General features: G+C 50.3%; 1 protein-coding gene and 2 long non-coding RNA genes across 9 annotated transcripts in view; 1 reads left to right on the forward strand and 2 right to left on the reverse strand.

Moving 5' to 3' along the window:
- LOC147999372 (uncharacterized) overlaps positions 1-12,868 on the reverse strand; it is a 267,261-nt gene that overhangs the window by 114,513 nt on the left and 139,880 nt on the right. The window lies entirely within an intron of this gene.
- The window catches only part of Gpt2 (glutamic--pyruvic transaminase 2), a 33,127-nt gene that overhangs the window by 15,014 nt on the left and 5,245 nt on the right, over positions 1-12,868 (reverse strand). For all 4 annotated transcript variants that reach the window (NM_001012057.2, XM_087594523.1, XM_087594522.1 and 1 more), the window contains 4 exon segments: positions 30-273; positions 2,723-2,853; positions 5,101-5,209; positions 7,256-7,345. In NM_001012057.2, coding sequence (NP_001012057.1) covers positions 30-273; positions 2,723-2,853; positions 5,101-5,209; positions 7,256-7,345 — 574 coding nt within the window.
- Positions 9,639-12,305, forward strand: LOC102548349 (uncharacterized). Of its 2 annotated transcripts, none has more exons than XR_015643984.1 (3): positions 9,639-9,886; positions 10,005-10,177; positions 12,080-12,305. It is a non-coding gene; the product is annotated as an uncharacterized LOC102548349 (long non-coding RNA). The 2 variants fall into 2 exon arrangements; XR_015643983.1 differs by having other exon boundaries at positions 10,060-10,177.

The raw sequence follows: 12,868 nt of genomic DNA on the forward strand, positions 1-12,868 counted from the left end.
CGAACATGGCGAGAGAGTCAGGTACAGACCTGTGGGGTTTCCGGGGTTGATGATGCAGAGAACTTTAGGGTCACAGTGGTCTTTAGCTTGCCGCAGTGCCCGCCGGAGCTCGTCCACGTTCAAAGCCCAGCAGTTGTCCTCATCCAGATAGTAGTTCACCTGGATGGCGTCGAGCTCGGAGATGACCGCGGAGTACAAGGGGTACTGTGGGATGGGGATCATCACCCCGGTCCGTGACTTGCCACCGCCGGAGACCAGGAGCTTCAGGATCGTCTGCGACAAAAAGCAACACCTACGGCAGCAGCTCTCGACCGTCCTAACGCTACAACCCTTTAATACAGCGCCTCCTCGTGTTGTGGTGACCCCGACCCTAAAATTATTTTTTTTTTTGGTTCTTTTTTTTTGGAGCTGGGGACTGAACCCCAGGGCCTTGCGCTTCCTAGGCAAGCGCTCTACCACTGAGCTAAATCCCCAACCCCCCTAAAATTATATTTATCACTACTTTATAACTAATTTTGCTGCTGTTGCATGTAAACATCTGCTTTCCGGTGGTCCGAGGTGACCCCTGTGAAAGGGGTCATCATTCCCCAAAGAGGCCGAGACCCACAGGTTGAGAACCGCTAATCTATAGGGTTCCTCTCTATATAGGGTTCCTACTGCTTCTCTCATCCTTCAAGAGGCAATGGGCAGACGGGCCAGATGGGCTCCAGTCACGGATGTCTGTCTACCAGGGCCTCTAGCACAGCCCTATCACAGTTGCTTCATCTCCCTGACTTGTTTCCTTCCCTGGAGCACGAGGGGCGCTGTGGATGTAGGTAAGAAACATAGAATATCCTAACGTTCTTGACATAATGCATGGCATGGAGGAAAAGGCTAAGACACTTGACAGGGATGGAGCGACACATACAGAGTTCCAGTACTTGGATGGCTGAGGCAGGGCTGTCATGAGTTTGAGGCCAACCTGGGCTATACTGTGAGATCGTGTCTCAAAACACCTAACCAACCAAGCAAGCAAACACTTTCTAAAACAGGATCCAAGCTGGTCCTGCCCTAGAACTAGCCACACTTCACCCAGATATTCTCATTTAAACTCAGTTTCTTCAACGTAATCATCAGTTGGCCCACACATGGCTGGACAGACTCCTAAATAAGAGACAGTCAAAATGGTGCCCCCAGCTACTCCCACCTCTTTTTAAGCAAAGTGGGGTGCATATTTATTTCTTAAGAAAACGAACTGTGGGGTCGAGTGAGGTGTTGTTGAAAATGGCAGTGGTTCTCTGAATCAGCAAGCTATGGGAGACATCCATTCCATTGTACACGTGCACAGGCTTCATCTGAGGCTCAATTCCTCGCTCCAAGAATCTCGCCAGACTGGAAAGCACGGTGCGCGCTTGACTGTCTCAGGCCCATTTCCCCATGGGCTCGAGTAGATTATCTTTTTGAAAGGCTCAGGGAAACACACACTCAACTTCAAAACAAAAGAGCCTGTGAGGAGACAAGAGCCCTGATGAGAAAGAAAAGGCAACAGCGACCACCGCTCACACGGGAAGAACGCACAAACTTTGCTTAGCAGAGGGCTCGAGCCGAAGAGAAATGTGCCAAGAGTGGAGGTAAGCGGACGGCACTTACCCAGCACGCTGAGAGCCAGATGAATACGCAAAACCAGCCCACAAGTAAAAACCCAGGAGGCCGTGCCCTCCACAAGCCTAGAACTTCAGACTTCAGCCACACAGCCACTAACTCTAGTCCACGTGCCCACGCCGCTGCTGACTGACTCCCAGCCTGAGCCCTCATCTCCTAAGCGCTGAGCTCCCTCACTTACTGCTACTTGGCTCTTCCTGGCCAGGCCAAGGCTGAACAGAACATTGATTGAATCATGTGAACTCCCTCCCTTTACTGAAGCGCCAATGTTCTGACTTACTTAAGCCTCGGTGTGGCTTCTACGGCCCTTAGAACTTAGCCATTACTTGCTTCCCTGGCCCTATTTTTGGTAATTATCCCCCACTGTGTGCGCTCACCCACCTGGGACTCATTTCTAAAATACTGGGCCTCTTTTCAGATCAAGATCTTTGTATACACTGATCTTCAGCCCAGAAAACACTTCCCCTCTTGCCTTCCCCCATATGTTCCTGCAGCTTTCAGTCGTATTCAGAGGGGCCTTTACAGCTCCTGCTGCTGTTACAGCATTTATTCTTTTCACTATTACGTATGTGGTGCTAATGCCAGTCTGTCATAATGCTGGCATATAAGCAGAGACTGAGTGGCGAGCCTGGTTCCCAAAGGTCTCCCCAGCATCTAGCACAGTGCTTGGCAAAGGATGAACACAGTACACACAGTATGTGCTGAGCAACAGAGAGGCCAACCTCAGGTATCCTATAGCTCCCCACCAGCTGGACCTGCTGTTGGGTCCTCTGGAAGGAAGCTGATGCTGCAGTCATATCCAAGGTCATGGGACTGGAAGCCACAGGGGTACCAGAGGGTGGCCTGATCCACCTACCAAGCCTGTATCCTGCCTGGCTAGCGACTTCACAGTGACTTCAAACACTTGACCCTAATCTTCAAGGTTGCTGGTCACCACCATCAGGTGTGGTGGTACATGCCTTTAGTCCCAGCACTCTGAGAGTTTGAGGCCAGCCTGGTCTACGAAGAGAGTTGCAGGACTACCTAGAGAAACCCTGTCTTGAAAAACAAACGAACGAACAAAGTCCACCTTTGCACATACAGAAATACCGTCGCTCGCTCCAGTAGTCAGGTAAATGTTGTCTGGGTCTGCAGGTACACCATCTCTCCTGGTGATAAAGGCTGCCACGTCCTCTCGGATACAGTTAACGCCCTGGCTCGCACTGTAAGACCCTGTGAGAAAACAAGCAAGACGATGATGAGAGGCAAGGCGCCTGACTCAACAGAATGAGTCTGACGTCCATACGATTACCTAGGGATAAAGATGTCGGTGAACACCAAGGTGGGGCCTCTTTCCTACTCCTCTGGGACATGGCCAGATGCCTACTTCCCTGGGTTCAACCATCCACCCACACATCCTTCCAGTTCACCGAGCACCTTCTGTATATTGAGCCTTGGTTTCTAAAGCGTCAAGCAAGGTTTTACAACAACGGCGTCCAGTAGATCCAGGCTTTCCAGGTTTTAGCTAGTTGCTTGCACATGGTTCTATAGAACTTGAGAGAATGGGGTGACGGGAGTACTCCAGAATAGCTCAGTTCTAACTGGCACCAGCACAGATCCTGGAGGCCGCTCCTTGCCCCTCCCCATTACACCTCTGCTTAGACATCACCAGTATAGCTCCCAGCACCCAGTTATAAGCCATGCTGACTTATAACTGTTTGTAACTCCAGTTCCAAGGGGATCCATCCAGTGTTCTCTTCTCATTGCCACAAATAGGAGGCATGTGAGTGGTACACAGACATACATGCAGGCGAAATGTCCATATGCATATAATAAAATAAAAATGTTTAAAGCTAAAATAACTCATACTCATACTCAATAATTTGCACTTGGGTCAGCATGACACTGACACATTCCACTTCCTGTTACTCCTGTGGGAGGAAACACTGCGTTGCCTAAGACTCAGACAGACACTGAGACCTCAGCATAAGAGAGACCACACTAGCTGTCCCTTCCTTGCCTGGTTATAATGTCACCTATCATGAAGAACTAGGGGGACACACCAGCCTTTCTTACAAGGGCAGGAGGTGGAGACGAAATACTTCCTCATTTAAAGAGAAGGCTCAGAATGTATTTCCCTCGTCTGCACTACATTCTGCTCCTTGGACAAAGCCTAGTAGACCACAAAATCCTGATGGTTACTGGTCTGCTATAGCACCCCAAGAGCACCCTTCCATAGGTGTGGCCTCCCACCTATCCCTAGCTCGAGATGACAAAGAGGGACAAAAATCAATAGATGAGATTTTGTGGGCAGAACGAAGGTCAAAGGTTACTCCCTCCCCATTCACATTAGACACACACGAAGCCAACTCCCCCTCCCCGTGTCTTCCCAGGAAAACTTGTGCAAACATCAGGGCCACTGGGGCTTTGAAAAACACATTCATCCTCTATGCTGGGTGGAAGGCTCAGGGAAAGGAATGTCAGGCCACACATACTGTTCCCTGCCTGCCTACGGTTCAGAGCTCAGGCTGACAGGCAGGGAGGCAGGGGATACCCGCCCCTGCCTGACAGAGATACCACCATGTCCAGATCAAGAGCACTGATGGAGTCATCACGCCCAGCACGTAGGCATGGAGCCCACAGCAAGGGGACAGAGCAGAAAAGTGGAGTGGGAACATGGAGGGAGGCAGAGACAAAGGGGCAGTTTCCTGATCGAGCAATTCAGAAAAATATCTGTGTCCGTCTTGGCTCTGGGTCTCAGAGTATCAGGACAAGCATCCTAAGAAAGCTTTAGGAACAACTAGTTTTTCGATTGAGATACAGTGTACAGGTGCTGGGGAGAGGGCAGAGGAGATAAACAGGAAACACAACGAGATGAGAACAAAGAGCTAGAGGCCAAGAGTTGGATTCCAAGCAGGGTAGGGAGGAAGAATATCATTTTCACATCCACAGGGAGTCAAACCCCGGGCAGGACCCTCATCCACGGAGCCCAAAGGTGCTTGGTGCTCTGTCAGGGCCAGGGCTTTCCAGCAAGAGAAACAGAGGCAGGGTGGACGGGATCCAGAGGAGTGGGAAGGGGCGACGGGAACAATTATACTGGAGAAAGACAGAGCCCCGGTGCTTCCTATCCTCAGCAAACAGCAGACATTTCTCAGAAAATGCCACAGACACAGTCACAGAAGCCAGCAGAGCTGGGAACTGACATCCTGTTTAGCCTCGTGAGGCTCTAGGGTACTCACTGAACTAAACCCTTGCTGGCCTAAACAAGCCGGGATTCAGAAGGACGGAAGTACTCAGACCTAAGTACCCGCCTCACCAAGAGATGGCCTTAGCACACCAGAAGGTGACTATGCCTCTGTGCACACTCTGAGGATCAGCCACCTTCCACACATGGGACAGTCACCTCACAGCCCTTTGCTCATGGGCCCAGACCCATGTGGAACCCGCAGTCACTGCACAGCCTTACGAGTTGGGCCTCACCCAGGCTGTTTCCACCGCAAGCCTGCAGGATCCGCCGCGCTCGCTTCTTAGCATCTTCCGGGAAGCTGGGGCTGTTTAGCAGGTTCGGGTAGGTGCAGAGAGCCATCACCTAAAAAGACGGCACAGGTGAGTGCACAGTATGGCGCCCTAAGCACGCAGGACACTGGGTGAGGTAAAGTAAGAGGAAGACAACTGTAAACACTGCCTTCGAAGCCCCTTCTTGGGGGCTGGGGCCGGGTAGGAGTTCGGGGCAGCAAAGAGGAAAATGCTGGCTCTCGGCAGCAGGAGAGAATCTGATGGCCAAGAGGCAGCGCTACCAAGGCTTGACCCGAGAACAGGTACCGAACGAGAAGCCGTGGCAGAGTGCATGGGTTCGCCGCCACAGTGGCGTCCACTCATCTACAAACAACACTGGAGCCAAACATCCAGGATCTAGATAAGAACTAGAGGGTCTCCTAGGCCAGGGCCAGGCCTCAGTGGGCAGCTGACAGGAGCAAGGTTGTAAAACCCCTCAAGACACAGAGCCTGAGCCTTTCTCCTCCTGTCCTTCCTCTGGACAAATCCTCACATCTGAGAGCCGGAAGGGCTTTTCCTCCCTGTAACACAAAATCACCCTACACGTGAAAACCGAGAGGATTAACTGAGGCTCTGGGGGACTTGGTGCCAGTAAAACCAAGCACACCTGCCTAGGCTGGCAGCTGAGGAACCAAGCCAGGCTTCCTAAATGGAAGAACAGGTCACAGCGCTGATCAGGTCAGGTGACTCACCAGCTTCTTGGCTTTTCTTCCTCTGTGTAATGATCAGTAACTTAACCTCCCCTTCTCCCAGAGGCATCACGAAGACCACAGACACACATGCCAGCTGCAAGCAGCTGACACCATGCAAGTTAGGACAACTGTGGCCCCGGGCTGGGTCGGCTTTGGGGATGAGTTTAACAGTCTGTAAAGGTAAATATTGTTGCAAGCCTACTCTCGACCCAAGCCCAGATCCACACCCCTACTTACAGTCAAGGACCTCTTTGGCCTTCTTCCTGCCTCTACTTCTCTGGCAGAGGTAGTGTTTGTCCCTCTAATTCCACAAACTGGACCCTAACACATTCACCTCCAGTCTTCTGAAACTCTGCAATGGTTGCAGGGCATTCCTCAGACCATCATGCTCTCCTCTGTTTTTTTTTTTTTTTTTTTTTTCCGGAGCTGGGGACCGAACCCAGGGCCTTGCGCTTCCTAGGTAAGCGCTCTACCACTGAGCTAAATCCCCAACCATGCTCTCCTCTGTTATGCAGGGGGTATGGCTGGGCCCCCAACACCCCTCTGCCCCAAAGGACAAGGTAAGGGAACCCCTACTTTGTGCCCCTTCTGAAGGTGGTAACACAGCTTGGTAAAGGGGGGTCAAAGCTGTCTACCCCCAAAGTTTGTCACCTGCCCTGGCCTGTGGACCTTACACATGGAGGACTGTTATTTTGGTCAGAAAGAGCTATTCACAGTTCCACCTCCTACCTCAGTGCAGGATGCCTAGTGGCTTTTTCCTACCAACCTCGTTCCCTGTCTCTTGCCTGCCGATCCAGTACTGTCGGTCCATACAGCATTCCGCCATTGATATTCGGACATAAACCATGAAACCACCATCACCTAGAGCCCCTCTGAGGAAGCTGTGCTACACTGGAGGGAACTGAGACTGGGTGGCCGTGGCTGCTATGACCTGCACTTTTTGCTGGGCTGGAAGAAGACCTCCATCTATCCTACCCTGACGGTTTCCACATGCACAAGGCCAGCTAGCTGGTCAGCAGCAGATCCAACACTCAAACCCAGGGCTCCCTTTGGGCTATATTTTCACCCTGAGGTACCACCTCCAACCCCACTATGATTGCACCTCTCTGTCCCACGTAGATACAGTGAACACCCTCACCAAGCTCTTCTGTTGGAACCCCAGACCTAACAATGAAGCGTCCCATCCCAGATCAACCCCAAAGTGCATGAAGGTATTTTTAATAACACTGGGAGGAGAATTGCTGAGAAAGAGAAAAAGGGACACCAGGTACCTGAAAGGGTTGCTACTTCCGTGGCACATCCCCGAGGGATGCTAGTGTTTGCTGTACTGGTCCCTCCCAGGTTCCACTTCAGAGCCCCCAGAGGCCTGTTCCTGAGGGCTGTCTCACCTGACGAAGGAAGGTGATTGGCTGCTGGCCCATAGCATGGGCATCCCCAATGTTGGCTCGGATTACCTCAGTGAATGGTTTTTTGATACCCTGCAGAGAGAAGGTGACAGGTGGTTACGAACGATTCATAGACCCTGCATTCCTGAGGCCAAGCTGTAGTATCACCACAAGATATTAATAAGCAATTCTATTTTGAGCCTCGCCAAATGTCAAGCACCGTGCTAACTAAGCCCATGACATTCCTGTCCTATTTAATCTTCACAACCATCTCCGTGAGGAAGAACGGGTAGCAATCCCATTTCACAAATGAGAAAACCAAGGTTTCAAAAGACTAACAATCGTGCTTGGTGTCACAAATGGATAGACAGGATTTGAACTCTGGGAGCTGGTGTGATTAGCAACCACTCTGTTGTATCACCTCCCACTTTCTGGACAAACTGGAAAAGCTGTTAGGTGGCTGGGACATCCAGAGACAGCTCCATGGCCTGTCACCTCACAGGGGTGTCTAAAAGATGGCATCAGAACCAAAGTGACAACAAAGAAGGAGCTTAGGCCAGCTGCAAAATACACCGAATGTCGAGGAGGCAGACCCTCGATGCTCCTGTCCCCTGTGCCCAAGCATGGCTTCACTTGGAAACCATAAGCAAGGGCCTAAAGATACTGAGTTCACGTTCACCTCCAAAGCACATTCGCCCCTGGGAATTAACTCCTGGCCTTGTTCTCTTGCAATCCTCGTTTTGAAACATCGTTAGTTTCATTAGCTTCCTCTTCTTCTTCCTTTTTTTTAAGAGCAAGCACAGATGAGGTAATGACGTAGGGGTCACAGAGGAACTAACAGATATTTGGATGTCACTCCGGAGATGAGGGAAAAGACACTTCAGCTGCTACAAAGGTAAAAAGAATCTTGGAGCTGTGAAAACATAGGGTTTCTCTACAGCCCCCTCAGATATCCAGAATTAGCCTGGAGGCTAGACAGGTTCTAGGACCTCCCCATGAGAATGAATGAAAAGACACAAAGGATAAACAGAGCCTTACACAGCTGGTCCAGAAGGAGGCCTGTGTGTCACTGTGGAGGAAGGGAGAAGGCCATTCCATTCCAGCCCCACTTTCAAAACACAAAATTCAAAGATACAATTCTATGGGTGTGATACTGCTGAAGTTTGTTCTGAGTGTATGTACAAGTATGTGTGTGTGTCCACACGTGTGTGCACATGTGTGCATACACGTGCACCACGCTCAGGTATGGGGCCTGACCATGGGCAGACATGTAGAGGTCAGAGGAGGATTTGGACTATCCTCCGTAGCTCTCCACCTTGTTTCTCTAAGGCAGGGTATCTCCCTGCCCCCGGAACTCACGGTGTTTTAGCTTGGCTGATCAGTAGCCAGTCCTGCCCATCCTTCTGTCTCCACTCCTACCAGCACTAACTAGGGTTTCAAGTACAGGTGAGATCACGCCTGGCTTTTTCCTCGGGAGCTGGGGATTTGAACGCAGGTTCACACGTACATATCAAGCAAACGCTCTTCCTGAGTCATCCCTTGTCCCTTCCCCACCATGCTGCTTTTACAATCAGTTAAAGATCTCTCAACTTTAAAAAGAAAAAAACAAAACAAAACAAAAAACAAAAACAAAAAAAAAAAACCAACAACAGTAGGCTCCAGAAAGAAACCAGCCGCAGCCTGAGTTTCACATCCCTAAGTTACCAGGCAGAGTAGGCCGAGAAAAGAAGCCTGGAAAAGACCACAATGTTTCTCAAGTCTCTGAAAGGTGTGTGTCTGGGAGACGGGGGACCCTGCAAGTGTCTGTGGCCCATTTTTTGAGCTATTCCGAGACGGCTGATATGGAGTGTTATTCCTGGCAGTCAAACACCACTAAATTGCTGCACCACGCTGAGTCAGGGTGAGAGGAGGAGGGAGAAGGGCGTGTGGCTGCAAGGCTCATCCCAGAGAAAGGAGCCAACGAGACTGGGAGAGGGGGAGATAGGAGGCACTTGCCTACCTAAGTCACAGAGTGCACAAGGCAGGTCCGCACACCCTGCCCCTGGCCTGGGTTCCTTCTGAGGAGCTCTGCATCACCCCTTAAATCCCCAGGGCTATCAGCCTACAGCTACTGAGCATCCAAGACTTCTGTGGTATCGCCACAGCCATTCTTCAGTAAAAAATAAATCTGCCACAGCTCTGAAGGCCAGGACTGAACACACAGCTGTAGGCCTGGGCCCTGGGCCAGCCCCACAGGAGGAGATAATGTCTGGAACCTAGCCCTGAATGTCCCTTCCGTGTATCCTCCCCGGCACTATTCAGCCAACTCAGGGCCGGCTGACACCAAGCCTGGGAAGACTAAGCCCCTCCTTTCTTGGGCCTTTGTGCCTACAGACAGACCATAGACACTTTGCAAGATGGATGAGCCTGGGACAGGAAACCGGCTCCCTTGAATAGACAAGCAGACCACTCTACACAGCCAAGAGCAGCCACTCAGAAGGGTGTTCTGGGAAGACGAGGTCTACATGGGTTGGGAAATAACAAGGTCCCCAGGAAGATTCCGGCCCAAAGTGGTTTATCCAGATCGGTATGAACACGCAGTGGTGCACTGGCCACAGCGCAGAGCCTCGACAGAGAGACCAACAAGCATGTAGTGTGAGTTCCCCTGTCCAATGCATCTGCATATGTGCAGCCCCCAAGTGCAACCCATGCAGCAGAGGGAGGGTCCAGGGAAGGGGGAGGGGAGCTCTTCCTGCCACTCTCACTTCCGCAGGGGTCAAAGGTGGTGAAACATTTCTTCAGACGAAGATCTATCATTGTCCTTCCAGTCCACAGTTCAACGGCACTAAAAGGCCACAGGACTGGTAGACAAGTCAAGCGGGAGCAAAGCAAGACAGAAGCAGTTATCAACAGAACGGGAAGGCCGAGGAGATGCTCAATCCATTGGTAAGGTGCCGGTGTTGCAGGTCCAACTACCTGAATCTGATCACCAGAATTACATTAAAAACAAAACAAAACAAAACAAACAAACAAACAAAAAAAAAAAACCCTTTAAATGTAATGCTGTATGCTTGTAATCTCAGTACTGGTTGGGGGGTGGTGAAGACAAGTGAACTCTTGGGGTTCATCAACCTAGTTGAGTCAATGAACTCCAGGCCAGGGGGAAGCCTGCCTCAAATTCTAAGGCTTACAGCATCTAAAGAGATGCTAACAATGTGTGGCTTCATACCCTACACACGTGTGCACCTGTATATGCAATAAAATGCATGCATGAGTGAACACACGAACACACACACACACACACACACACACACACACACACACAAAGAAAAATGCTACTTAGGGCTGGAGAGATGGCTCAGTGGTTAAGAGCAGCGACTGCTCTTCCAGAGGTCCTGAGTTCAATTCCCAGCAACCACATGGTGGCTCACAACCATCTGTGATGGGATCCGATGCCCTCTTCTGGTGTGTCTGAAGACAGCAACGGTGTACTCATACCATAAAAGAAAAATAAATTAAAAAAGAAAAGAAAGATACTACTTAAGTAAGGTGGTGGCTCATGCCTTTAATCCCAGGGTTTGGGAGGCAGAGTGAGTACAGATTTTCTCAGAGGCTAAAAGATGTCATCAGATCCCCTGGAGTTCAGTTTACAGATGGCTGTGAGCTTCCCAGGGTGGGTTCTGGGAATCAAATCTGGATACCCTTTAGGAGCAGCAACTGCTCTTAGCCACGTTGTACACCTTCAAAAGTCACACACTGTACCTGTCCATTACACACACCCCAGTAAAGCTGGGGAGGAGGCAGGGACAAAAACAAGCTAGTTTCCTTGTCCAAGGGATGGCCTAGGCATTTCACAAGACTATACTGAAGAAGGCCACAGTCTCCCTCTGGTTCAACAAATACTTAGTCCAGTAAATAAGGAGCTGGAGAGAGAGAGAAAGAGAGAGAAGGTAGGTGGGGACCAAACAAAGAAAAACCAAAGCAAATGCAGGAAGTGAAGAATAAGAACTGTTACGGATGCTGCAGAGACGGCTTGGTGGGGAAAGTGTACACGACTGCTTTATGCCAGCATTCATGCCCAGCAGCTCACAGCCCCCGGCTACTCTAGCTGTACGCCTCTGGCTTCCGTGGGCACCTCTGTTCACATGCACATGAATGCACAAACACATGGGCAAGCGCACACAGACCCACACAAATAAATCCTGACTAAAAGTGGGTACGGGAAAGGAGCTGGGCACAGGGTGGGAGTGAGGCCTTCCCGGACCCCAGAAAGCTTTTAGGAAAGGCTCCTCATTCCCAAATTCAAATGCAGAATAAAAAAGAATGTAAAAAAAAAAGCAGCTCTGGAGACAAAATCCAACGAGATCCCACAGGTCTTGAAAACAGGTTCGTTTTACAGAAAGAGAAGCTGAGAGTTAACACAGGGTAACATCCTGCAGTGTTAGGTCTCAAACCTGGAACAAATGCCCAACAAGGTGCCTACTTAACATATCAAAGTGGGCCTGGCTTCCATGTTCTCCCAGCACCCCCCACTCCCTACCTGTTACAGGGTATGGCTGGCATACCCCACCCCCTACCCTAAACTCTTCAGCCCAGGGACTGGGCTTCCCTTCCCTCTAACAAAATCCAAACCTTCTTAGTTACCTCCCCCCTTCCTTTACTCTCTTGGCTCTCTGTCCCTCACATGGCCAGGCTCAGGGTCATGCTCACTTTGGACTCTCCCAGATGTCCCTGCCTCTGGCTGTGCTCTCCCTCATACAACAAACCTCCCCTGCCACACCCAGGAGCGATGATGGCCTTTCTTTTTTTATTTCCTTCTTTCTTTCCTTTTCTTTTCCATTCATGCAGACAACAAGAAAACTCAAGACTTATAAGGAACAGTGTTGGAAAGGTGACTCAGCTCATCAGTCCCCACATAGCAGCTCCTAACTGTCCATGGCTGCAGTCCTGGGGCATCTGACACCCTCTTTCTGGCTTCACAGGCACCAGCACACAAGAGGTATACAGACAGACAGACAAGACACACATACATACAAAATAATAAAAACATAAATCAATACATCCCAAAAAGAAAGACTTGTAAGAGTGATGATTTGTATGTGCTAGACCCAAGGACTGTAACTATTAGAGGGTGTGGTCCTGTTGGAGTAGGTGTGGCACTGTGGGTGTGGGCTTTAAGACCCTCACCCTAGCTTCCTCGAAGTCAGCCTTCCACTAGCAGCCTTCAGATGAAGATGTAGAACTCTCAGCTCCTCCTGCACCAGGCCTGCCTGGATGCTGCCATGCTCCCGCCTTGTTGATAATGGACTGAACCTTTTTGATCCTGTAAGCCGGCTCCAATTAAATGTCGTCCTTATAAGAGTTGCCTTGGTCATGGTGGCTGCTCACAGCAGTCAACCCTGACTAAGACAGTGAGTAAAGCTTAATTCTTCCCACTCAGGATCATTTAGTACAGCAAAGCTACAATCTCAACCAAAGTAACCATTCTTTTCTAACCCTAAACCTTCTGCCCTGTGTGAGCTTTTGCTTTTGTGTATATCCCTATAGGTGCGTGTGTGTCTATGTGTACAAGTGGAGGTCACAGGACAACCTCAGGTTGTGGTTCCTCAGGAGCCAGCCACTTCAGGTTTTGAGACA

The sequence above is a fragment of the Rattus norvegicus genome, chromosome 19, assembly GCF_021556685.1.
Source record: "Rattus norvegicus strain SHRSP/BbbUtx chromosome 19, alternate assembly SHRSP_T2T, whole genome shotgun sequence".
In the NCBI taxonomy this organism is placed as follows: domain Eukaryota; kingdom Metazoa; phylum Chordata; class Mammalia; order Rodentia; family Muridae; genus Rattus; species Rattus norvegicus.